At 44.4% G+C, this 26655-nt stretch overlaps 1 protein-coding gene across 1 annotated transcript in view; it reads right to left on the bottom strand.

The window, feature by feature from the left end:
* LOC308287421 (sodium-coupled neutral amino acid transporter 3-like) overlaps positions 1-25927 on the bottom strand; it is a 62010-nt gene extending 36083 nt beyond the window's left edge. Inside the window, exons 1-4 of the mRNA XM_080728590.1 lie at positions 25691-25927; positions 4913-5151; positions 3361-3445; positions 2861-2976 (exon numbers count right to left, since the gene is read on the bottom strand). Of these exons, the coding sequence (XP_080584716.1) occupies positions 2861-2976; positions 3361-3445; positions 4913-5052 (341 nt within the window). The 5' untranslated portion in view covers positions 5053-5151; positions 25691-25927. The remainder of the gene's footprint in view (positions 1-2860; positions 2977-3360; positions 3446-4912; positions 5152-25690) is intronic.
* Positions 25928-26655: the final 728 nt, after the last annotated feature.

The following is a 26655-nucleotide window of genomic DNA, read 5'->3' as shown; positions in this document are numbered from 1 at the left end:
GAAAATCTATCCTGGCGCAAATGGGCGTGGCCTATATGGGGAGATGCGTCTTGAAAAAAGAATTTTAATTTTCCGATCTACGGTTCAAGAGTTACGGGGCAAAACGTAAAGTGGGCCGTTATAGCGCCACCATGAGGCCGAGTGATGTAATTATTTTTCGATTCATTCTTAAAATCATTATGAATCTCCTCTCCGAGGTTTGAAACTGTAGCTCCTATGGTTTACGAGAGAAAAATACTTGAAAGTGATTTCTTGCATTGTCCCATTATAAGTCAATGGGGACAATTAAGCGTCGTTTTTTGCCGATTACGTCGGCATGGTAAGGCGGATCGGAACGAAAGGTAATAGAACACCATTCCCGGCCGAGCCGCACATTTTGATGTATATATTGCGCGAGTGGCGTAAATGGTGCGGCACTAGTTACGCGCCGAAGTCAGGCTACATACACACAGACAGACAGACACACACACAGACAGACCCACACAGCCACGTATAGGGAGCTGCACACAGCTCCAAAAATGTGTGAAACATTACCCATCATTACTTTAACTTTTGTATTATGCTGTCAGTTTACCCATGGGAGATTGGTGGCAGAAATAATCTGGGCTGCCTGGGCTGAATCTCTTAATAAAAGAGGTATTATGGGGGCTTTACAGCATGGAAAGAACTAGGTAAAGCTCGGCCAAATTCAACACCAGCCACCTTGTAAATGAATGCTGAGGTGTGAAAATACAAAGGGGGCCAGAGAGTGTTGATCTGGTCTGGTCAGATTAGCCTCTGGAAACACAAGCCTGAATTGCTTTGAGGTAGAGCAGTGTCTGATGAAAGTCTGCCTACCTGGCTATTTGAATTTGCGTAATTCTGTGTTATTTGTGTCACTGGCATGATTTGCCTGATTTGTGTCAGGTATAATTCAAGTCATTTGCGTCATTTTGTGGGATTTGTGTTGCATCGTTCGCATCATTTCGGGTGATTTGGCACCATCAATGTCATTTGAATTGAATTGCATCAGATAGATTCTGATATCCTGTCCCCCACCCCCTCCCCAAAAGAAGATGCCACCACTCTGAAATCCCTTCTTGTATATTAGCTTAGTCACTGAGAAAAAAATTATAAAACGTTGCAGCTGGCAGTGTGCAACCGTGCCATTTACATAATAACTCAATTCCACCACCAATTGTACTTTCATTATCTCACAAAGCCTGAAACCTGAACTTAATTAATCTCAACACAGATACTTATCAATCCATCATCAGTCTCTGAACGTTATTACGTTATCAGAGTAGAGAGCTGTTATTCAAATGACAAGCATTTATCTACCACACATTCAATTAAGGCTTTCACAAATATGTCTGGCTGCCCGCGTAATTGCCTATAACAATTAAGTGCTATTTTTGTCTTAAACAGACCTCCAGTGAGGGAATCTAAGCAGGAAGGCAACTGCGTCAGCGAACATCTGTGAGCTCCGGTTCAGCCATAATGGCCGCAAATTGCAATGGCAGCTGTTTCATCACCTATAGAGCACGGCACCGCCATGATACGTCAACATCTGTCCACTGCCATCTATATCAGTGGTTCTCAAAGTGGGGTCATGGGAGGGTTACATTTTGTTAATATTCCAGCACAATCATTTTAACACATTTTACAATAACAATTTAGACAATGCAACTTACAGACTTACAACTAAAAAGATGCAATTGGAAATTGCAAGTGTGTTTGCTATGACATGAATTTAGCAAATTAATTACAATTTGGGGAAAATTAATTCACAAATAAATTAATGTCCATACATGGAAATCTCTGTGGCAGTCCTTGTCCCTTTTATGCCCATATATGGAGATCCCTGATGTCATCAATATTGAGCCCATATCTTGGAAAGCCCATATATGGACATATAAATTAAACTATACCGGTATATATCTATCTACATATCTCTTAGCAAAATAGCATGCATGTATCCCGATGAAGCCGGTCGATTTGACATATGGCCCAAGTGCGTGCCACCAAAAGTACTAATAAGCAAGTAAGAAAGGTAAACATATGGTCACTACCGTACTTTAACCATATTCTATTGGCTATTCAAAAAATTGTTTCTCGAAAAAACTCATAGTGCCTCACAAAGTGACAATGATTGAAGCACTGCTAGCCTTGCGTAGCCAGACTATATCACTGCGTGGATATGAGTCTGGTACTTCTATCCACAAGTTTCCAACATCCCATTGTGCATTGCGCAGAAATTGGACGGAGCTTCCGGCGCCGCAGCCGAGTGTGATCTACAAGCTCACAACGGCTGCATCTGCGACGCGACGTGAGCTTGTATGTCTGCTGTTAACCGGAAGTGTGGTGCAGAGTGGTGCAAAACATTCTCCAGTAAATTCCCGCGGAAAGAGGTGGATATAGTATGGACTTTTTTTCCCCAAGGGGCGGGTTAAAAATGGCTCTGGACACTTATTGGTTAGGCCAGATCAATACTGGGCTCTGATTGGTCACCCAACTCTTCAGGGTGAGGAAATGGGATTCACAATTGAGCGGGGCCAAACCCAAAGCAGCCAAGGGAAAGTTTATTTTGCACCGGCGGATTCGTCTGATTCCTGGTCAAAGCACTGCAGTCAGTGTGAGGTTGTAGATCATCTATCTTTGAAAATTTGAGTGGAAATCTTGTCATTTTGGGGGAGATTTTTTAATAATTTTGGATTTTCTTTGAACAGAAGTCTTCTCTTCTGGGGTCCCTTGGCACAAACTCTTTTCAGATGGGGGTCCGTGGCCAAATACAAAACAGTTTGGGGGTCGTTGACATGAAAAGAGACGTCCTTGACGTCCACAGAGTACAAACTGATCTATATCTGTCTGTGCAACTCACAGAAACAGGACGACCCCCGTGTTGGCCATGGCGTACGCCAGTCCCAGGATGCCACTGCCCATGATGGCGTTGCCCAGGTTGAACACCGACATCCCGAACGACGTCTTCCCCTCGAACTGATGCCAACGACAAGAGAGAGAGATAAAGCACAGTTAAGAGCAGTATTGGAAAGTAACTAAATACATTTACTCAAGTACTGTACTTTAGTCAGGGTCACTCACGTCAAAGTAGATTTAACCATTTATTGCAACAAATGGAATACAGTTAGACTTGGCGTTAAAGGGCTCCGTGTTCAGAGATGTTCCTTGAATTTTGTTCACGCATGCTTGCTATGCAAAATCAGGGAACATTAAGCGAAACCCCCCCATAGGGATACAATAGTAGTACAATAGTAATACATTGGCATATTAGCTTGAATCAGTAGACATAAGACAAAAGTATTTGAGCCTATGCCAGACTATGATCAAATAGCAAATGGACAATCAGGGAAACAAACTTACATCTGTAAAGCGAGTGGTCTTCTTGTCCTCCATGCTTGATAAGAACTCCTGGCTGTCTGCTCGGTTGGCCTCTGTGTCCGCCGTTCTGTGGGGAAAAACACAAGTTGTCGTAAGAATACGAGGGAACATGAGCAACTAAACAAACAAAAGCCAACCCCAGGGCCAGGCAGCAACCCTTTGCAATCCCACTGCGGCTGCAATCTAACTCTTTCAACACGACCACCATGGGATTCCGATTTTATGTTCCATGCAGCATCTCTGTCCTTTTTCTTTGTGATTACCATTAGCATTGATGAGTGAATCACAGGCACGCTTTGACGCACACCCTCTGCTCGTCAGCGTTACATACCTGGCATTTTCAGCACTATTGGGCACAACCTCCCTACAATGTAGCGAAGAGAGAGACCGTCCATCACCCAATGAGAGCACAAAGAGGAGAAACAACAAACAACCTCAGTGATATTCCTGTTGTAAGAGAAAGCAATACGTATACCCAATGATCCACTCTGCAGTGCAAGGGTCTTCAACGGTTTCAGGCCAAGGGCCCCCTTAGCTGAGAGAGAAATGAAGCACAGGCCCCCAGGTCTGTATAAAATTGTGTTGCTGTTTGAACCTTTTCATATTTCATTGATGGCTTCATACTTCATAGACTTGTTTGACAGCACTGTCTTCAGTGTATTTTCAGACTTTTAAAACTGTCAGTACTTAGTAAACTTGACCTTAGGCTTTGTACTTGATCTGCTCTTTTTCCCTCTTCAACAAAACTCTTTGTCAAAAATAGCCGATCTACAAGCTCACAACACGTTGCGCCCTCTTCACCAAACATCTTTGTCGAAAATAGTGTGACGTGCTGTGAGCTTGTAGATTTGCTATTTGTGGCTAATGTTCCCCTCAGAACATTTGTTAGGCTCCAAGTGGTTAATGTAAATAAAAGAAAAAGGTCCCCCTTGTAGTAACTCTGAGGACCCCCTAGAGGTCCCGGACCGGCTGTTGAAGAGAAGTGAACCCGTCTCTATTCCGGGCATGTAATAATTGACAAAAATTCTGCAAATACATGTATAGGTGAATATTCAGCCAAAAAATAAATTGCCAATCTACAAACTCACTATCGGCTATTTTTTATATTCGACGAACAATGAACAAAGTATATGGATATCTATCTACCTATGGATAGATACATGATTATTACATAGTCATCATCTCCTAGACAGACCCTGGGATATGGAATTATCCCTTGCATATGGAACATAAGACAATAAGTGCAATAACAACCATAAACTATGGGAAGGCCCCACCCAGTGGGAGTGAGCGGTGCCTTAGCCTATACCATACCATAGTACACAGTATCACTTGAAACACTTCAAGGCTGCTCAGCAGCACCACTTGAAGGTTGGTCACTGATACGGACAGACAGACAGACATACACTTGGTTGCTGGAGCGGCTGGCACCGCTCAAAAATATAATACAAAATAATACTGTCATGAAGTTCAATGCATGAAGTTATGTAGCATATCACGTTTATTCTTCTTACTATTGATTGCATATACTCACTTGTCAGAATCCTGAGCAGGAGGTGTTTTGGCGGATGCTGTGGTCATGTCCACTGGCTCGTGCCCTTTCCCGTTAGGAATGGCGTTCACCTCAGCAGCAGGAGGAGTTTCCACCGCTTCAGCCGGTTTATCCTCACTCATCTCTGTGCCGGACGGTGCCTCGTTGTCGTGGTTGTCTGTACGTGAAGGTGTGTGTTTGGATGTGTGCTGCACGCCAGCTTTTTATTTTCCTTCAGAAATCTGTGGGGGGAGAGAAAAATCACACCCCGTGTGAAGTGAGCGGTGCCTTTCATGAGTTACAGTAATTCCATTAAGCTATAGGAACTAGAGGAACAATGTAGGACTGGGGCTGATCAAATATTTATTCAAAAATTACCAAAACATTATGCTGCTATATACTATACATAGCAACAAGAACCCCAGAAGGGGTTCCCATCCTTAAGGGTAAAAACACCAAAAGGGGTTCCCGCCCCCAAAATGACAAGACAAAGTCTTTTTATGTGCACCCGATCAGCTCATAGATGGGTGCGTATAGGCAGGGATCAGACGTATAGAATAAAATAAGAATGACCTGCACACCGTCTTCTATAGGGAAACTTTTTTTAAGCACCATTACAGTCAATAGACCTTCTGAATTCCTGGTAAAGGTCTATTGACCGAAACGTTGACCAAAATAGATCTGACATGTTTATAGTTGACTAAATACCATAAGATTTTAGTCGATGGCGTTGAAATACCTGATTTATACTCAGCTATACGTATACTGAGGAAGACCACATTGTGTCGCACTGCGACACGCTGTGAGCTTGTAGATCGGCTATTTTCGGAGAGAGTGATACCTGCACACAACCACACATAAAATGACTATTTCTATAAAATGACTATTTCTATAAAATGACTATTTCTATGAGATGACTATTTCTATAAAATGACTATTTCTATAAAATGACTATTTCTATAAAAATGACTATTTCCATAAAACAATGTTTCCCAGACGTTTTAGCTCGAGACCCAAAAGAGAAATTAGATGTTTGCCCGGGACCAAAACTAATGAAAATAGCAGATCTACAAATGCTTGTAGAACAAAATGCCTCAAATCATGAACACAGCGGGGCGCCCGGTGGCCTACTGGTCTAAGCGCATACCATATAGGCATTGATTCCTGGCGGCGTCGCCGGTTCAATTCCCGATCCGGATGACCTTTGCCGCATGTCTCTCCCCATCTCTCCCCTGTTTCCTGTCGGTCTACTGTACTATCCAATAAAGGCATAAAAGCCCAAAAAAAAAATCTAAAAAAAAAAAAAAAAAAAAATCATGAACACAGCGTGCAATCTTGGTGAAATTGGGCACGCACGTTCCCACTAGGCCGAGGAAGAAATGCTACTTCAAATTTCTCAAATCAGCCTCATGGTGGCGCTTTTTGTGTTTTTTTACCTTTAACTCCACCGATAAGTGGAAAACTTTGTATGCGCCCTCCCTAGAGGCTAAGGATAAACCTTTGCCCTGCATTTTTCACATTTGTCTTTTATAGCGCCACCAGGAAGACAACTTATGTAAAACACATATTTTGCTATTACTCCATCAGATTTTCTCCAACAATCATGCAAATCAGTACACAGTATCTCTATAGTCATGTGATCAAGTCCGATCCGTCTGATATTTCATATTCCATCCTAATTGGCTAATATTGTCTTCCAAAGTTTGCAGGATTGCTCTGTTTTTGAACAAAATGCCTCAAATCATCAACGCAGCTTGCGATTACCGTGAAATTTGCCACACATATTCCAATTTCCCACTAAGTCAAGGAACAATGCTACCCTTTTCACATTGGCCTGTTATAGCGCCACCAGCAGGTAGACTTTAGCAAAACAAATTTTTGGAACATAATGCCTCAAATCATGCATGCAGCGTCCGACTGCCATGAAAAGTCTAAGATTGGCGAAGAACACCTGCCACCCTTTTTACATTATAAAGATTGGTGGAGACCTGTGCTCGGAAGAGCACTGCTTCTAGTTTGATTTTTCTTAAATGAAGCTTTTTGGGGATGTTTTTTTTTCTTTTTTAATGCAGGAAACAAAAACTAAAGGGACCCATAAAAATGTGTCTGCGACCCACAAATGAGTCCTGACCCAGTGTTTGGTAACCAGTACTTTAAAAGGTGCTGTGCAGTCTGCTGGCACAGCAAGGCAAGCCCTACAGCATCACCAATGTTGCTATTCATGACAGACTGACAGACTGTCATGAGTGATATATTTGACAAACACTGAGACTGATTGCACACACAGGTTGCGTTTCAACCCAGTAAGGTTGAAGCGTGAAGCGCAGCTGGTTTTATTTCCCTCAAGATCCTGCGCTTGATGCTTGTGAGGAGAGGAGATTCAAAGCAAGCCACTAGGGTAGTGAGGGGCTTGTGCCAGCGTCGGCGAATGCTCCCTCTGCTCATCTCAATCAATCACAGTGATTGGGGGCAGGGTTTTGAGGACAACTGGTTTGGGAATTGCTTACACATGAAAGAAACCAATTTAAAGAAGGAGAGTTTTTACATTACAGTTGAGATAGACACGCAAGAGGGAGACGGGGAGTGACACGTCACGCAGCAAAGGTCGTTGGGATTGGGAGTTGCTGTCAGGCTAAATTAGAGCCTATATGTGGTTTGTGTACCTTAACCACTAGGACAGGGTGTCCAAACTCTTTCCAAAAGGGGGGAAATATTAAAACACCCAAGGGCCGACTATATACACTTTGGACACCCCACTAGGACATTGGCACCCCAAGAGTTAGTTAGTAGCCACACGTGAACGCGAGTGACATCATGCTGCTGCAGTCCAAAACGCGACATGTTCCCCCCCGTGCTCCCCCACGGCTGGGCGGGCCCCCTGTCAATAAAATAAATGACATCTCGGAGGTACCGAGACTAGGAGGGACGATGATTTATGATTCTGCTCCCTGCTGTACAGGCACCTCGACCATCCTGTAGGAGTCACTATAGTGCAGCGACGGAGAATGAATGCCCTCCTTGCGTGGCCAAGCTGGAGGCACCGTTGAGGTATAGGAACACCAGTCTTCACAATGGCGGGCATGAACGTTACCTCACTAACAATGTCTTGACGCTATGAAACAAAAAAGTGTTACAAGCCACAAAAGGAATGTTGGAAGATAAATGAGGCATGCCACTACAAGGCTGTTCTCTCCAGGATCCTGGAAACGTGACTGAGTTCTAAATTAAAACACTTTCCAAGAATGCTGCCTGGTACACAGACCTATAACTGGAAAGATACTGTTTCTTGCATACATCTTGAACTGAAAGTTGCCATCTCAGCCACATCAATACAGTGTCACATTATTTTTTATATAATCTTTAACTGGTCTATTCGCGAGTGTCTGCCCCTGACACTCGTGCCAAAATGACGTAGGCACCGGAAATGTATACCGAAAATGCATTTCAATCACAAAACATGCTCTAACATGGAACCTGGAGGAAGAGAGGAGAAGAACCACAGAGCAGAAGATGATGGTGCAAGCAAGGGCTGTCATGACAACAACTGGTGAGGAGGGCACGAGACTGAAGAGGATGGAGGAGTTTCATCGATGTCCTATGTTCCTAAGGAAATGTAAAGGCCTAAATAAAATAATAAAATAAATAATTAATAAATACTGTAGCTATTCATTTAATAGTCAGTTTCTAACGACTCGTCAGGCGCTAGTACCCTGCGGCATTCCATTTAAGCGGTTCCGTGTTGCCAAACGCTGTAATGTCTGGAGCACTGCTAGAGGCATCTCCAAAAACAAAAGAATAATATTGCATGATGTACATATTTATAAACATACACACATACAAAACACTCTCTCTTACCCCAATGAATCCAAAACCTCCAAACGCCACTATACAGCAACCAGAAAGCGAAATAATTGTGGTTTCCACGGGAGTCCCATACATGTAATTGACACATCAACTGACAGGTATTCTCTCGCAGCTTCCTCGCTGGAGAAAGCATCAACTCTGCTGCAACACACAGAGCTTTTTGTACAGTCGGACCTCCTCAGGCCCCTCGGCCTTAATGCATCCTGGGTCTCCTGCCGTGGTGTCTTAGCTAACCTGCTGGTGTGTGCAGGGGCCCTGAATGGCAGCCTGTGACATGCATCTCCTGGATGCTGCTGTCTACTGAGACCCCCCTATTGCGCTGGCCCCAAAAGATCTTATTTGTTATGCCCCGCAAGCAGGGCCGAAGGGCAGGAGAGTGGGGGGGTGGGTTGCAGGAGTCTAGAGAGGAGGTACACACACACACACACACACACACACACACACACACACACACACACACACACACACACACACACACACACACACACACACACTGACACACAGAAATACACAGAAACACACAAACAGTCGGCCCCACACAGGGAGATGAAAGACCCAGAACCAGCTACGACCAGCTAAGAATGGGTCTGAGGTTTATTTGTGCCTCCGACCGTTTCTGTGTCACTTTTGATCAGGGGTTTCTTCTGAGAAGGAGGGCCGCGCAAGGCGAGCATGCATGGCAGCAGTGTTCAGGACTCTCTTTTCCACCAAACTTCTGGCAGCCGCCAGTGCACGGCCGCTCTCCTTAAGCCCCCACATCCGCTCTGCAGCCCGCCTCCTTATAAACGCAGCTTTCCCTAAAATTATCTGAACACATCCCAAACAATCGGGAGGTGAATAAACCATGGTCTCCACCTAGCAAGCCCTCCCCAGGCCTACGTTACCAGAGCCACGTTGCTGTGGCTGGGGCTTTACTGCACAGTCAGGCTCTCTCTTGGTGTCCCGGCTAAAGCCGAGCAACGTGGTTGGGCAGCAAAGCACAAGGCACACAATGGCACATGTTGTGTGGTGTCCTGGGAACGAGCCTGGAGAACAGTGGCTCTATTGTGCCAGGCATCATTATGCTCCCGGGGGCCCCCAATGGCTGCCGCTAGCCAGACCACTCAAGGGGCTAAAAAGGTATTTCATTGGGCCCTAATTGAATAGAGGGCACCAAGAAATTCTGCCAGCTTTGCCAGCTTGTCACATTCACGCACATTTGTAACAGAGATGCTAGTGGGGGGGCGCTAGCTAGAGAGGCAGGGCCCACTCCTCATATGGAGACAAATCACTACACAGTACCGAGCTGTCACTCAAACATGACCACAAATGAGAGTGGCTCAGAGAGGGAGCCTCTGGAGGACTGGACACAATCAGGATACTAAATGATGATGGGATGCCTGGCTTGTGAGGAGGGCACCTCTTCAATGGCCACAGGGCAGGCAGTGGAGATTCAAAACAGCGGAGCTGATTGGTCAGAGTCATGGCTCCTACAATCAGCGTGAGAAATAACAAAGGCAACACGTGACATCATTGAGAAACAGCTCAGAGTGAAAACACGTGCGTTCCGCAAGGCCTCGTACCGTATATCTATAAAAGGCCCACTCACTCACAACCACAAGCAACCCAAGATGTAAAAAATCTATGTGTTGACATATTATTCTATAAAAAGTAGGGCAATGCCACGGTACAAGCAGGCACTCGTATTCAAATTACATTTTACGATGAAAATCCAACATCCGGTATTAGTATAGGCCTATATAATATGACAAGAATAAAGTCAGCACGCGGGGTCATGCTCCAAAGCTTAAAAATGCATTTGGTTCCTTTTACATCATTGGACCAATGGTGTAAAGCAACCAAATACGTATGTGGATGTTGTTCATGCTTTATTGTTTGTTTCTACCGGTATACGTAATATAGACTATATTTAGACTACAGCACTGTTGCAAAATAATAAATAATATGTACACTTGGACAGAAGGAAAGTCCAGTAATTCAGGAATCAGGATGTACCGGTACCTCTTGCTAAATCCCACGTGCAATTTTCTTCTGCATGAGAAGATAGACTAGATAGACCATAATTCTCAAAACTTCCACTTTCCAGGTGCCCCACAAAAGCACTGTCAAGAGGCCACGGCTTTCCCAACATATTTAGAGCGGTGCAGTGTACTGTATGAGTGAAATTACACAAAGTGATACGAATTCTCCACATTAAACACTTAACCTTGTACACAAAATCTCAAAACTCTGAAAAAGTGAATGACAAATCATGATTTAGTAAATACATTTATTAAGACCATATCAATAGTTGATATACAGTATGTTATTGGGACGTTAATTGCGACCGTAGGTCGCACTTTACTATTAAAACCACCACAAAGTGTAAGTAACTCCGTCTGTCTGTCAGTCTGTCTGTCACACCTCACACGTCACACTTTTTCCCTGCTTATATCTCCGCAACCGTTGCCCCGATCCATGCCAAATTTTGCACACACGTTCCTTGGCTGCCAAACTACAACCTCCAAGGACCTGGAGCTCCAGGGACCCCCAGGTCCCTGGGGGACCCCCAGATGTAAAAAATGACCAAATGCGCAAACATGACCAAATGACCACCCCAACGGGGCTGCTCACGGGGAATTCCCGGGGACCGCCGACTCCTGGTGCTCCAGAACGGATGCAAAAGTGGTGGCGCCCCCAGTGGAGGACCCCCTACACTGCAGCTCACATAAAATGCCGTAACTCCGGCTAGGAGCGACCGGGACAGCCGGGGCCGGTACCTATTCGTCCGCCTTGCCGGCGCGGAGACCCCACCCCTCATTTCTCACATGGCCCTCTTCTAGCGCCACCATGAGGCCGATTCTTGCAAAACACATTTTTGGACACTGCTCCTACAATTTTCGCCCTAAAATCACGCAAATCGGTACACAGTATGTCTACACTCATCCCATCAACATGAATCTGTCCCATATAGCGCCACCTCCAGGCCGATTTTTAAAAACACATTTTTGGACACTGCTCCTACAGATTTTGCCCTAAAATCACGAAAATCACTACACAGTATGTCTACACTCATGTCATCAACATGGATCAGGAAGATTTTGGCAAAACACATTTTTGCCCTATTTGTGGAGATAAGTGACCTACGGTCGCTTATCTCCCGATTAGGGAGCCTTACTGGTAGTAAAGGAGGAATAGACTCTTAGCATAGTTCCCTTTTCCGGAAGGTGGCATAATGATTATAAACGTTTCATATAGCTCCAGAGTGCTTTTCATTTAATATCTGTAACACACTGACAATTATTATTTCCACTGTTTGACTATTGTGACATGTTATATCAAAATCAGATCGAAATCGAAATCAGATCTTGTTCCACTTAACACAGCATACAATAGACTCTGCAGATTTGTCCTTGGTTGTCCTTTTCTCACACACCACTGCATAATGTATGACAGCCTCTGGGCTTTTTCCCTCTAGGGATAATAAAGGTATCTATCTATCTATCTAATCTTTAAATGTAAGAAGACATACAGTGCGCACTGGCTTCAACTTGTATTCAAATGCATTTATTTCAGTTATCCCCCTACCTTAAACGCTTTTTTAGGCTAGGTCCATCACAGTTGATTTTTGGGACCGTAAATCAATGTCTTTTCACAGCTTCGACAGAGCAGTGTTTATTCAACCCCCTCGTCCAAGAACATCACCTCAATTTGTCTCTGTCAACACACAGCGTGTGGGTTCGTTTCAGGCTGACCCTTTCTGACGTCAACTACTCCACAAGGAGACGTCATCCAACGAGTCAGGGGCAAAGCGGGCCAGGTGCCTAAACCAGATGCCAAACCAGAACGACTCGGTATCCTGATTACTTTAGTCTGCATGATGCCGTGTGTGTGTGTGTGTGTGTGTGTGTGTGTGTGTGTGTGTGTGTGTGTGTGTGTGTGTGTGTGTGTGTGTGTGTGTGTGTGTGTGTGTGTGTGGCTTTGCTCAATGGATAATCAAACTTTAATACCTCCTCCTCCAACACTTTGCCAGACTCACAGAGACGCTCTAGGCTTCATTAAATAAGGCTCCGCTGTAATTTCAGCGGCCCTTAATCTGATGAAGGTCCCGAATCCTATGTCCAGACTGTGGTCAATCTTTTTTAGTGAAAGGACAACTCCACACTGCTTCCAAAGCTGTCACATACAATCTGTCTGATTTAGACACTGAAATCGGGAGGGTAGTGAAACCTTGACCCTGATGTGATGTACTGTACAGTGCAGTAGTGTACTGTATATCGTTGTTGTTGAGTCCAAAACCGTTTGTTTTTGATTTGCAAAACCGTCTGTGAGGCGTTGTGTGCTTTTTTCACTCGTTTTGTGTCACAGTCTTGTAGGACGAAGCAGGGCTTTACTTTATGAAAAAAACGTACAAATTTGAAACTTGGAGATACAAGGCTTCTGCCCGACAGTGACGATATTATCCTGAGATTTCACTGGTTGGGCACTTCAGTGGCTGTGTGTAAACCCACAATTTATAACACGAAGGACTGAAGTCAGGCAAGTGTATCTTCAAGTATGTTTATAGATACTGATAACTATTTTCTGGGGGAAATAGCATTTGCTGCCAAAAATAGTTTTTTTTTTAGGTTTTGTTGTATTCATTTATTAACTCATACAGTGCCGCCGGCCACAAGGGGCGCTAGAGTGCCAGAAATGTCTCCATAGACCTTCGCTCTAGCTTCCGTCGACACTGTCCCAAGTGCCTTGGGATTTCACTCCAGCCAATGTTATGGGTGACGATAGGAGGAAGCTAGCTGACACGTAGCCAAAATGCTAACCCATTTAGAAGCCCGATCTAAAGCTACAATCCGGAGAAAATCCTGTCTAAAGATGTGATTTATCATTGGAGTGGGCGGCGTGATGCGGCCGCGTTGCCCGATTACGGGCCGGGGGAAAGGGCTTTCGGTCGGCCGCCTAGATTTTAAATTTAGAGCCAGGCTTGGTGCGGCCTCGGATTATTTTATTCATTTTATTAAAAAAGCCGGACTAGTTCGGGATAGGCACACTGGAATACGTCGCGCCGCCTACAGTGAACATTCGGTGAACATTGGGGGGGGGGGGTCTAAACTTTATTTTAAACCATTTTCAATGGAATAAATCGTCGGACCATCTAGTGTCTCTCGTTGGCTAGCGCTGGACGAGCCGGGACCACCCACGTTGCTCCAAGCAGCTCGGGGTAAGTAATATAGCAAATAAAATATTGGATTGGATTGAAATAAAGCCGAACTTGTTCGGGATAGGCACTGTAAGGGTTAATAGTTGCACAACAACAACAAATGACAGCAAGTGTGTCACAGACAAATACACCCCTCACTGGATGATGAACAGGAAGTGATTCCCCGCAGATTAAGAGATTACACCTACCGACAATTTCTCTGATGATGAGTAGCTAGATAGACACAGAAACTATATTTATCGGTCTGGGGGCTTCCTCCTCCCGATGGATGGCCTTTTTACTCAAGTTGACAGATTAGAGCTCTCGTGCTCAGACAGGAGATCAGGAATGAAGCCATCCACTCTTTGCTCCTGTTTAAAAATAGCCACTGAATAGCATCACACCACACCACAGTACAAAAGCTGTGTTTAAGCACGGTTGCTTGCAAGCACCATTGGATGGAGCAGATGCCTGAAATAAGCACACGCCTGGTAAACATTTCTGCCGATAAACACTGTAAAACACTGCGGAAGAATCAAACAACCATCTGTCTGTGTTCTTGTTCTTCACACATACAATTACACGTGCGCATGCACACACGCACACATGCACACACAATCTTCGACTTAAAGCTGTATACAGTACCAGACAGTATGCATTTCCACTAAAAGAGCATAAGAGCATTTTACAAATGTGAGATGTATAAGTCATTTCTTAAACGACATATTCTATAAATCTCCACTTTTGCTCCCCTCTGTGCATGTCCCAAACCATCTCAGTCTGGCCCCTCGATCTGGCTTTATCTCCAAAACATATTACGTCTTAAACCACATATTATAATGTATTATGTATATTCTACAAAGTGGGTATAAGACATACACTAATACATTGAGGAATTTCAACAGTGAAATTGATGTGCTTTATGTGTTCTTTAAATATCCAAAGTCTCAGTCTGTGAGCTGTATTCTATTAATGAGCTCATTAGTCTCTCCCATAGCCAGAAGCAGGTGTTATTAATCATGCACACTAATATGTGACTTTACACAGAATGTAGTGGAGAAACATGCAGGTAAAGTCTAGAAAGAATACATTGGTTGATTTTAGTGGGATGCATGGTGGCCACAAGCTGTAACAGTAAAACACAACCTTGCAGCTTGAAGTAAGTAAGTAAGGTAAGTAAGTAAGTATTTGGGTACCAATTCCTTGGCTTGTTGCTTGTGCTCAACTCTGCATGGATTAAAGCAGGTAAAAATAAATATAATGTGCGATTTGTGAAACATTATGAAATGAGCCTCTCAGAGCTTGAATATTGGCTATTTTCGCTGTGCAACATTCTTCAATAGAAGACTGGCGTCTATGGAAACCAAACGGCGTCTGAGAACTTTACTTTGTGACTCTGTCTTTGTGTGCAGACATCGCTCACCTCAATGGTTTGTTTTGCTGTCAGTATTCTCCATTGTCATCAGAAACAATCGTCACATCCATCTCATCTCTGATCTGTGCTGTCATCATCTATATCCTCCTCATCCTCAATAATCATGGGTCTGCCTTGCCCTGCATCTTGGTTTTTTGAGTGGTGCTCCTGTAAGGAGCCAACTGCTCCTACATCTGGCTTTGTCCATTTGTCCGGAGAAAAAAGGTCGCCCAGGGTCACATTGGGCAAGCTTTGCGGGACGATTAATGAAATTAACTCATAACTAGACTGCACTCTATTGAGGTGCCAACTTGCCTTGTGTCTTGTGCACTCATGGCAATGTATGGCTGACCTGTGTGCCAGCTAGAGGTCTTCGAGTAGGTCGGAGATCCGAAATTACCCGGGATCCGACCTGGCACCGAGCAAGGTCCAGGTCCAATCACAAGTAGCGACTTCGGAGCCAGGTCGGAGCCGCTACTGTATGCCCCGGGTCCCGGGTCTCTGACAGTGAGATCGCCAGTTCAATTGATACCCGAATGGACACAGCGATTGGCTGTCACAGCTGTCAATCACCCCCGCACCCCCCTTTTTTCTCTTCTGGTCAATGAGAGGCGAGCTGCCTTGCTACGTCACGTGACTTGTCAGGAACTAGTGGGCTACTTTTAATGATAAACAAAACAATATGCTCTGCTGCGACATAAATTAACCATGGATTAGCATTAACAATGGCTAAGAAGAAAGATTACACATCTAAAGAAAATGTGGATTTATTTTTCCTGTCCGCATTGATTGACTGGTCTACTCTGGGAAATATGTTAATGACCAGGGGCGAGCAGCAAGCAACGGTAAGAAAGAAAATGTCCTATTTAATGATAATATACAACTCTTCATAATAACGTTGACATTCGGTCATTTCCGATCTCGGCTCCGGTTCCGACATCTCTTGGTGCTGCCCAGGTTTTGGATCTCATTTATTTTTAATTATAGCCGGCTCCGTTCGGATCGCCTCCGACATGTCTCGGTGCCGCTCGGGTATCGGTTCACATGTTTTTCTAATAATAGGCGGGTCCTTTTGGGTCCGGGTACATTTTTCGCGGGTAGGTAAAATTGGACCCATGAAGACCTCTAGTGCCAGCAGAGCACGCAAGTACGGTTCTGTATGTACGTATGTGGGTGGGCAAGTTGGCACTCTGCCGAGGTGCCAACTTGCGCCTTGCTATTTACATATCAGGTCGCAGAATGTTGGTCCCTCATTGGCTGTTGATGGTGATGTCACCTGGAATGCTGGTCTGTGATTGGCTACGGGCGTAAATAGCACCACTCACTCACTTCACATGAGTGTGAAATGAGCATAAATAGCAAAGCTCACTTTACACTGGGTGTGATTTATTTATTTTGAGTGATTGCACGATGCAGTATTTATTGAAGGGATACCAAAGTCTCGACCTGATAAGGTCCTCTTGGAAAGAATAACGTCAATAAATCGTCAATTGTAAAATAGTCTGTGAGGTGGTTGTACCTACTGAGTCCCACTGTGATCAGCCAGGCTGGGTGAATGAACGGCAGAGCCCAGGCAAATGTTTGTTTTTTCATCCTCATCTCCACACGAGGCTGAGCTGGAGTGAGAAACGCAGTCTGAATAAGGATGTTGCCGTATCCGTTGGCAACACTAGTAAAAAAGTATGATAATATCCAGGATCAGGTGGGCGGTATTATCTCTCGCAGCAAAGTCAAGTGTTTATCATGCCGTACGTCCCTTTAACCAGGATTATACCACGCAATGTGAGGGGGTGGGGGGGATTGGTGATTCATTTACTCTGCAATCTCCTTTGATGATTTGGTAACCTACTTTTCTCTACGAATGTTGGTGTGACGTAAAGAATGGCATTATGATGATGATGACCACAACGCTGGCTTGGCACCGCACACACACGCACGCATGCACGCACGCACGCACGGACGCACGCACGCATGCACACACACACACACACACACACACACACACACACACACGCACGCACAGGTAGGACCAAAATGGAAACAAGTCCCCATTTTTTGCGTTATCCTTTTAGCCATAAATGTCTGACTGTATCTCATGCTGTTTTACATTTCTGACTAATAAAGTATTTAATCAGTCAAACACAAACGCCTACATGGGCAAATATAAATGTGTGCACTGACTGTACAGAAACACGATCTCTGACTCTTTATGCAGAGAAAGAATTGCAGTAAGTCTGCAATGGAAAAGGCAACCAGTACAACCATCATTGCCAGTTCTTTTTTGCGTCACATAAATTGTCTATTCAGTTTAATAAAATGACTCTGATAGTGTAGGTCCACTGGCCTTGCGGTCCGGCCAGCATGTCAGTGCAAAGCGGGTTCGAGTCCCGTTCCTGGCAGTCTTTGCTCCATGTCTCTCCCCATCACTCCCCCTGTTTCATATCCATCTCTATTACAAACTATAAATAAAGGTCTGCCTTTATTTAAGCCAAAGCCAAAAAATGATCTTAAAAAATATTTTTTTGTTTGTTTTCATCTCTGCTCCATCCTCTGTGGCCTGCATTAACTGGGCTCTACTTATGGCTTTGAGTCTCTGTGGAAGTAAGAGAAGCCAAGGTCAATTCACTGTGATGTTGCATGGCCTGCCTGCCTGGATGGGTGGCTGGGTGGATGGGTGGCTGGCGGGCGGATACACAGTGGCCTGTGGGTTCAGTGCTGTCAGGGGTGCCACGTGGAGCTGGAGCCAGAGCCGGTCCAGGAGGTGTGAGAGGTGCAAGGCATTGTCTCCGCTCCGGCTGTCTCGTGACATGCTTGTGTGGGAGCGCTCCGCCAGTCTGGTGACTCACCGCAAATTGTGATTTATTTATAGAGCAAACGCGTCGCATGCATCCTGTCACTCTGGCTCAACTCTCACACAGGCATTACACCCCACAGAAAGTTGGGGTACAGAGGGCAATGTAGTAACATGACCACACATGACACGATTGCAGACAATAGGACTTGAAGTGACAAGACAATGGAGGGCATAGGGGGGTTGAGCACACGAGGCATGGAGAGTGGGCGTTTAGAGGAGAGAGAGAGGAGAGATGTAGGGCAAATGTAATTAACACAATGCACAGAGAAGCAGCTGAAATGCTGCTGGATTGGTTAAGAGCAGCGGTGGAAAAAGCGGCCTACTCACTTTTTGGAGCAGTGCTCCTGTAAGGAGCCAACCGCTCCTACATCTGGGCTTTCTCTCGTTTGTCCCGAGAAAAGGGTCACCCAGGGTCACATTGGCCAAGCTTCACGGGACGCTTAGTGAAATTAATTAATAAATAGCACCACTTACTTCCACACTGAGTGTGATTTATTTTTACTTAAGTGAAAGTATCAATACTGCCATGCAGAAACACTCTGTATAATATATGCCAAGTATTGGCATCAAAATACATTATATTGTATTTTTCCAAATAGTAGCCTGGGTGTTTAACTTGAATGGTGGTAAATGCGAAATACGCCGGTGTCAGACCCCCGGCGGGTATTTGGTGCCCAGCGGCTATTCTACCAAAACTAAAAGTACTCATTATGCAGAACATAACGTTTCACAAGGTATCATATGTCTAAAATGTAGATCGGCGTTTAAATAGGGCTGAAGTGGTATGTTTTGTAATATTAATCAAGTGTTCAAATAATTGTACTGAAGTGAAAAACCTCTGAGATGTAGTGTGGAAGTAAAAGTAGAAGTATTGAAATGTGGATACTCTAGTAAAGCAAAAGTACCTCACTTGAGTAAATGTACTTAGTTACTTTCCACCACTGGTTAAAGAGCCCTGTCATAGAAATGAGTAAGGGAAAATCACAGCACAAATGAGTCAGTGGAGTGGGAGAAACAACAGAATCACATGTCAGGGGATATAGACAGATGGTGAGGCCGGTTATTCCAAATCCAGACATGGACTAAATACATGGTTACGGTGGACGCAAACAGTTCAAGGGATATTCCTCCAGCGAAGCAGATTAAAAGATTGATTGGATGGATGGATTCAAATCGAAAAGAAAACATGGAGAAATTGTTTGTTTTGGGTTCTGCCAACATTCACAAAAAGGACTTAAAGGAGTAGTTCACCCTCAAAATGACTTGACTCTGGTAGGAGACTCAAAGAGTCTCCATTGAGACTCTGAAGGTCATTAAATTATTGGCTTATAGGAATGCAACAAAGACTAAAGAATCTCCATGAATTGAAGGCTTCGTGGTGTGTGTAATTGAGAAAATATGTCTGAGGGTGAACTACTCCTTTAAATGTGTCTACTCAGCGTAGACAAAGGTCCAACCATAATTACAGGCCTATACATTGTGGCAGTGGTTTTCAACCCTTTTCACAGGGGTGTCGCACCAAATTCTGGGCCCTGGATACAAGGATTCACTGCAAGCCCCCCATGAATGTTCTTCATAGGGGGAGAGGGTTTAACCCATTTAGACTGCAGGAACACATTATTACGCATTATTTTGTGCTTTAACTACTGAAAAATAGCAGATATACAAGCTCACAGCACGGCACCGAGTGCCACGCTGCGAGCTTGTGGATCTGCTATTTTTGAAAGATCGTGACAATTTGAGTTTTATTTTTAAAGTCTATGTTTCTATGTCAGTGGTGCTCAAACTGTTTCATGTGAAGGACCTGCAAAATGATATGTATTTGGCCACGGACCCCCATCTCAAAATATTTAGTTCCAGGGACCCCCCGAAGCAAAAATGTTGTTACAAATGTTTGCTTAAAAAAATACTGTACATATATTCAAAGATTTGCACTTTTCAAAAATAGCAGATCTATAAGCTTGCAGCGCGGCACTGTGCTGCAGTGTGAGCTTGTATATTTGCTATTTTTCAATAGCTAAAGTATGAAATAATTAAGGCCTCTCCACCTTGGGCCCTGGTAACTCAGTCCCACTCCCCCCTTTCACACACACATGCAACCCTGCAATCAATCTTCCAGTTCTAGGCAACACAGAAGTGGAATTACTTTTTTTTACATAGTTCAATGTTGAAAATGGGTGGTTCTCCCCTTTAAGTATGCATATTATACACACACACACACACACACACACACACACACTCACACGCACTCACACTCACACTAGAAGGTCGCTAGTTCAAATGCGCAGTGAAATGGTAAGTGGTGCATTTACAGTATATAGCCTACTGTAGCAGCTTATCCAAAGCGAAGCGCTTTACAGTATATGCTTCCACACACACACACACACACACACACACACACACACACACACACACACACACACACACACACACACACACACACACACACACACACTGACAGGGAGGCAGCCCTAAAATTGCTCATCAGGAGCATTTGGGGCCGTGGTCTGTGTCTTGCTCAAGGGACTCTTCGGGCACTAATAACCGAGGGGGAGCGAGCCGGGTACGGTATCGAACTGGGAACCTCCCGATTCTCAAGAAGCCAGCAGCCGCTCTACTCTACCTCCAGAGCCGAAATCTGTGTGTCAAACAGCATTCATCTTCTTTAAAAGTGCCCTTGAGAAGGTCTTGTGTGTGCGTGCGTGTACGTGTGCGTGTGTGTAATCCTCCCTCCCACTGCTGCTCTTTCCCTGAGCTTTAGCTGTAAGAAATGATGTGATATTTATTGCTCAAGCTAGCAGTTTGAATACTACCAGTAAGACTCCCTAATCGGGAGATAAGCGACCGTAGGTCACTTATCTCCACAAATAGAGCAAAAATGTGTTTTTCCAAAATCTTCCTGATCCATGTTGATGACATGAGTGTAGACATACTGTGTAGTGATTTTCGTGATTTTCGGGCAAAATCTGAATCGGCCTCATGGTGGCGCTAGAGGGCCATGTGAGAAATGAGGGGTGGGGTCTCCGCGCCGCCAAGGCGGACGAATAGGTACCGGCCCCGGCTCTCCCGGTCGCTCTAACAGTAATCGTTAAAATCCTAAAGGATCCCAACCCTAAAGGTCATCATTGACAGCCCAAAAAGAGTCCTCCTATATGAGGAGATCTTATGCTGGTTCCCAGTTCGATCCCGGGCTCCCCCAGAGTTAGTGTCAAAGTGTCCTTGAGCAAAACACTGAACCCCTAATTGCAACCGATGAGCAGGTTGGTGCCTTGCATGGTTTCCTCCGCCATCGGTATGTGATCCACAATCAAGGTGCTATATAAATGCACTGTTTACCATTTAAGGTGTGGATAATGGAAGGTAGTGTTGGAAATTAAGAAGCCTGCCACCCTGACAGTACTGCTGCACTCACTCACTCAATGCCAGCACTGGCGTGTCTGAGTCATGTGCTCCAAACTCCTGGTGCCCGAGCATCCTCTTCCTCTCTCACATGGGGCAGAGAGAGAGAGAGAGAGAGAGAGAGAGAGAGAGAGAGAGAGAGAGAGAGAGAGAGAGAGAGAGAGAGAGCATGACAGGGAAAATTCAGTCATTCAGCTGGAAATTCAACGCACACAGTGGTAGCCACTGTGGCGTGTGAGTGTGTGCGTGTGTGTGTGTCTGCGCCTGCGCGCGTGGCCGCGTGCACGCGCTGCACTGCTGACTGCATCACATGCCACAGAGCATCCCAATCCCAATCCACTGACACAGGACTTCTGAGCACATAGGGGGAGTGGGTGGTTTAAGCAGTAATCATAAAACCTCTCTCTAGTACTGACCCACAATTGCATTGAACACAAAAGCTCCAACAAGAAGTAAAAAAACACTACAGCTTCAGTAAATCTGAGGAGTGATGGTGTTCAGGATTGTGTACAGTTTGTCTCATACTAGTGGTGGAGGAAACAAAGGGCATCTCATGAACCAACGGAAAGGTTACATTCCCAGTCTAGATTCAGTGGTGGAAAAAGTGCTCACATTTTTAACTTAAGTAAAAGCATCAATACTGCTGCAATGTAAAAATACTGTTACAAATAAGTAAATAAGTAACTAAAGTTTTCAAATACTTGTAGTGGAGTAGGCTACAATATTTGTAAAAGTATTGAAATCTTGGAAATCCTCATGTAAAGTAAAATAAATCACACCTAGTGTGAAGTGAGCTGTGCTATTTATGAGTTCCACAAAGTTTGTCCAATGTGACCTTATGCGTACAGCTAACTTTGAGCACTTTGTACCAAGACGTAGGCCAGATGTAGGCCACACTTAGCCTGGACAAAGCCAGATGTTGGAGCTTAGCTCCTTCCAAGATCATCGCTCAAAAAAATACCTACTTGAGTAAATGTACTTAGTTACTTTACACACTGTCTAGATTAGTGCCCCTCCTCCGTCTCATAGAAAGGACCTGCAGAGAACATGAGGTTAAGGGCATAATAACTTTACCCATCATCCTGTGACTAACAGCTATACATCCCATGCATTTGACCTTATGCATGCAGTTCTTCACAAGCTTCTTTTTCAGGCACATCAGCCAACAACAGAATACCAAGAAATTTGCAAATAATGTAATGCAATAATGAAGTGGCTGCAACCTAAGCCATGACAAAATGCATTACACTCAATGGGAGATTCCAAATGAACGACTGGTGTATTTAAAGCTATAAGTACAGGATTTGAAACCAACCGCCTGGAGTCAAAGGAATAGCGTATTTGATCTGCCTTGAACGTGGTCATGTTGAGGAATGGCTCTGACTGAGTGAGTAGCAGTTATCTCAATAATCTAACACAATAATAAAGAAAGCACAGTCGATCGAGCCTCCAGACCAGACACAGGCTTATGTCTTTCATAGTCTAGTCTTGTGATTTGACTATGATATTAGATTCTAAGAACATGGACAAAGTCACTGTGTAGGGGGTTTCATTTTTGTGTGCAGTGGTCCCACGATTTGAAAGCGAATAACTCCACATCGTGTTTTCTTTTCATTCCTGCAGAGAGGTAAACCAATACCTGCCTGAAGCAGGAGAGAGAGAGAGAGAGAGAGAGAGAGAGAGAGAGAGAGAGAGAGAGGGGGGTACATTATAAAATAGCTTGATCCAATTGAAGAGGGACTTGAGTGAATCACTGTGCGGCTGTGCCCACTTACAGTAGCTGTCCATTAACTCACATGTCATGCATCATGGAGCAGACTTGAGTTAGAACGAAGAGATATCAATCAACAACAATCCTGCCACGTAATAATACAAGTGGGATTCTGAGAGATCATGGAGAAAAGAGTAATCAGTTAAAAAAAATGGATATGTTGAATACACTGTAGCTAACTTGTCAGTCCCAGAAACTGAAACAGCCGATGATTTGGATTAAGAAATAAAACAACTCCTTGCATTCAGTGGATCAAGGCCCTATCCATTGTGATTGCAACATTGAAGGATGGATTCTGGCCATTTGATGTTTGTCACAAGTTCACAACAAGGGTCAGAAAGTGTTGCTGCTATCACTTTCTGTTGCAGTGTTTCTCAAACTTTAAAATATCAAGGTCTCCCCTCCCCATAATTCTGACAGTGTACAAATGGGACCAAATGGACCCGTCGGTGTTCATTTGGTTCCATTTGTACACTGTCAGAGTTACAGACTTGTAAGGGTCAATCAATAGACCCCCCCTAAAGGAACCCACAGGGAGTCCAGGGAATCCACTCTTGCATGCATTTAAAATCCACAAGACAAATGCCATAGAATAGGCCTATGTAACACAATATATAATTGCATACACATCGTGTGTGGCCATCCACAGTCAAGCACACACACAATAATGTATACTTACTGACACACAAGCTTTTATGTTTCAAATACCAGATCAAGAGCTCAGAAATGCCAACTCTGGCTGAGACCGGATCAGTCTTTTGAGAATGCAATCAGTGCTCTGGAGGAGTGAGGTCAGACTATAGCACCCCGCCAGTAGACTGAGTAGAGAGAGAGAGAGAGAGAGAGAGAGAGAGAGAGAGAGAGAATCAAATATAGCAGCAGCACAGACGGAAAGCATAACTGATCATTTCAGCTTATCAAGTCCAGCACTCATCCGTTCCACCTGCTTCCCACAATTCCCTTGTGAATGGGGACTCCTGCCTGATGGCAGATCTGGGTTCTTTCTGCCCATGGAGTCCCTGGATGGAGCAACTGGCAGACAGGACTGTCGCGCGGCATGACACTTTGAAACACGTTGAATGGTTTCATCGCTTCCCCAACAGTCACAGTAGAGTGACATGTTGTAGAAGGTCGTCACAAAAGCAGCTGAAAAGTGATAAATGAGTCATACATGGCTGGTGGGGGAAGCATTAGCTATGGATGCCCACACTGCCCACATGCAGCATTACCATCCATTTCGAGGGATAACCATGGACTTGTTTGAACATTATAGGCTACATTACAGAACCAAAAAGGCCTCTGAATGATGTGTACAAAAGCACCTCAATAGTGTCAACATCAAATTGATGATCGTATTCTACCTATAATGGAAATTCCAGTCGACACCTGCATCTAAGCAGTTAAGTGGCACGCACGCGCCACCATCATCCAATTGCATAATGTAAAATATATAAATTAATATATAGACAGGCTGCCCTACAACAATCCGGAATTCAAGCATGGACACTGGGCTCGGAGGAGACGGGCCAACGGCCAGCGCAACAGGGTGCCAGACTCATAGGTTATTGATGTGAGAACAATGTCATTCCTGCCCGTTCATGACGTGTCACGGCTTGACAGATGAGCGTCGACATCAGTGTCGCTGCTCGCCAGACAGACAGTGCTATCGAACAATAACATAATTCACGAAAATTACATCACTAGGTCACGATATTTAGTTGCTTGCTATCGCCTCGCCCTCCATCTCCATCATCAACCTGCCTGGCTAGCCTATTGGGGGACCCTTTGGTCGCCCTCGCCTCGACTGAAAACCGTTATCTTTAAAACGTGCCTTTCTGCTGCACAGAGCTGTAGCTAAGCGTTTTCACCCCTTTTCGAAATAATATGAGCCACGGACCTCCATTTTCAAACATTGATCAAAATATAACAATAACAATTATTCTATATTCTCTAATTGTGTAGACTTCTTGTAAATTAAGCAATTATGCAGGTGTTTAACAATAATTGAACTCTCAAGAGTTAAAGATCTATAACTAAGGGTCCATTTGGTAACCAACTCTCCCAGCTTTAGGGACCAGTGACCACCTTGAATCCCCCCCAAGGACCACTGGTGGTCCCCGGACCACTGGTTGAAACCAACTGCTACCAACAACATTTCACCAAATCACCATTCTGTAGTGGAGGGAAAAAAGCGTGACATGCCCTCGATCAGTGCCCTGTTCAAAAGTTTTCATTTAGCCGATAACGTTGAAAAGCCGATCCATAAATGAGGTTCCATATCGGAGGTTAACGGTGGATCTTACCAGCTCTGTCCTCCACAAAACTCCAAATAGCTCCACACAGCACTGATCTGAACTCCTCTGGATGGAATGGATGGCTCTCTCGTCTCTCTCTCTTGTCTCTTCTGCGGCTCGGTGCGCCTCCGCTCCTCTGAGCGCTGCTATGGGTTCCGTAACACGCGTTCCCTCTGAATTGTTGTGTAAATGGCATGTGTTCTTCGCTAAATTGTCTTCATAATCATCTGTTAAAAAGTGGGATGTCGAGGGGGTCCAGGTTCCGCCTCCTGTTATGTAGCTACTCTCTCTCCAATCAATGTGTACAGTAGCCTACAGTATAGCACCAAACCAGAGCGCGCACAGACAGCTCTCGTAGCTATTATCCGACGCGCGTCCGTCCAGCTACTATAGCCTACTACAACCTTCAGTGTCGCTTAACTGGTTATAGTTTATTCTAAAAAAATAAATAAAAAAAAAAAAGATTCAGATAAATAAAATACTATGGTGGTGGTGTATTTTCCTTTGTTTCGAGCTCATTTATATTTATAGTCTAGCATCGTCGTGCATGTGCTTGCTTGACACTAGTGTCTGTTACACGTGCCACAGTAGACAAAGGGATTGACACAGCCATAAGCATCACACAGGACAAAAAACATTGCCAATGCACGCCCGATTCATTCATAAAACGGATTGACCCAACAATATTTTTTTTGACACGCAATCAGAAATTAATACATCAGCTGCTGATCAAATGCTGCCACCTATGATGATGCCATGCGTCAAAGACCACCCCGTTTACGCACGTAAGCGCCCCGTTTCTAGGTCATTGGCTGAAGCTGGTTTTGATGTCACATGGCACGAGGTATCGTCCCTTTTTGGCCTTTTATCTTCACCAAGAGAGAGAGAGAGAGAGAGAGAGAGAGAGAGAGAGAGAGAGAGAGAGTGAGTGAGAGAGAGAGAGAGATAGATAGATAGATAGATAGATAGATATT

Source organism: Nannobrachium achirus (genome assembly GCF_963921795.1).
Source record: "Nannobrachium achirus genome assembly, chromosome: 6".
NCBI lineage: Eukaryota > Metazoa > Chordata > Actinopteri > Myctophiformes > Myctophidae > Nannobrachium > Nannobrachium achirus.
The sequence above is the reverse complement of the archived record's forward strand: the minus strand, read 5'-3'. Positions and strand labels throughout refer to the sequence as shown.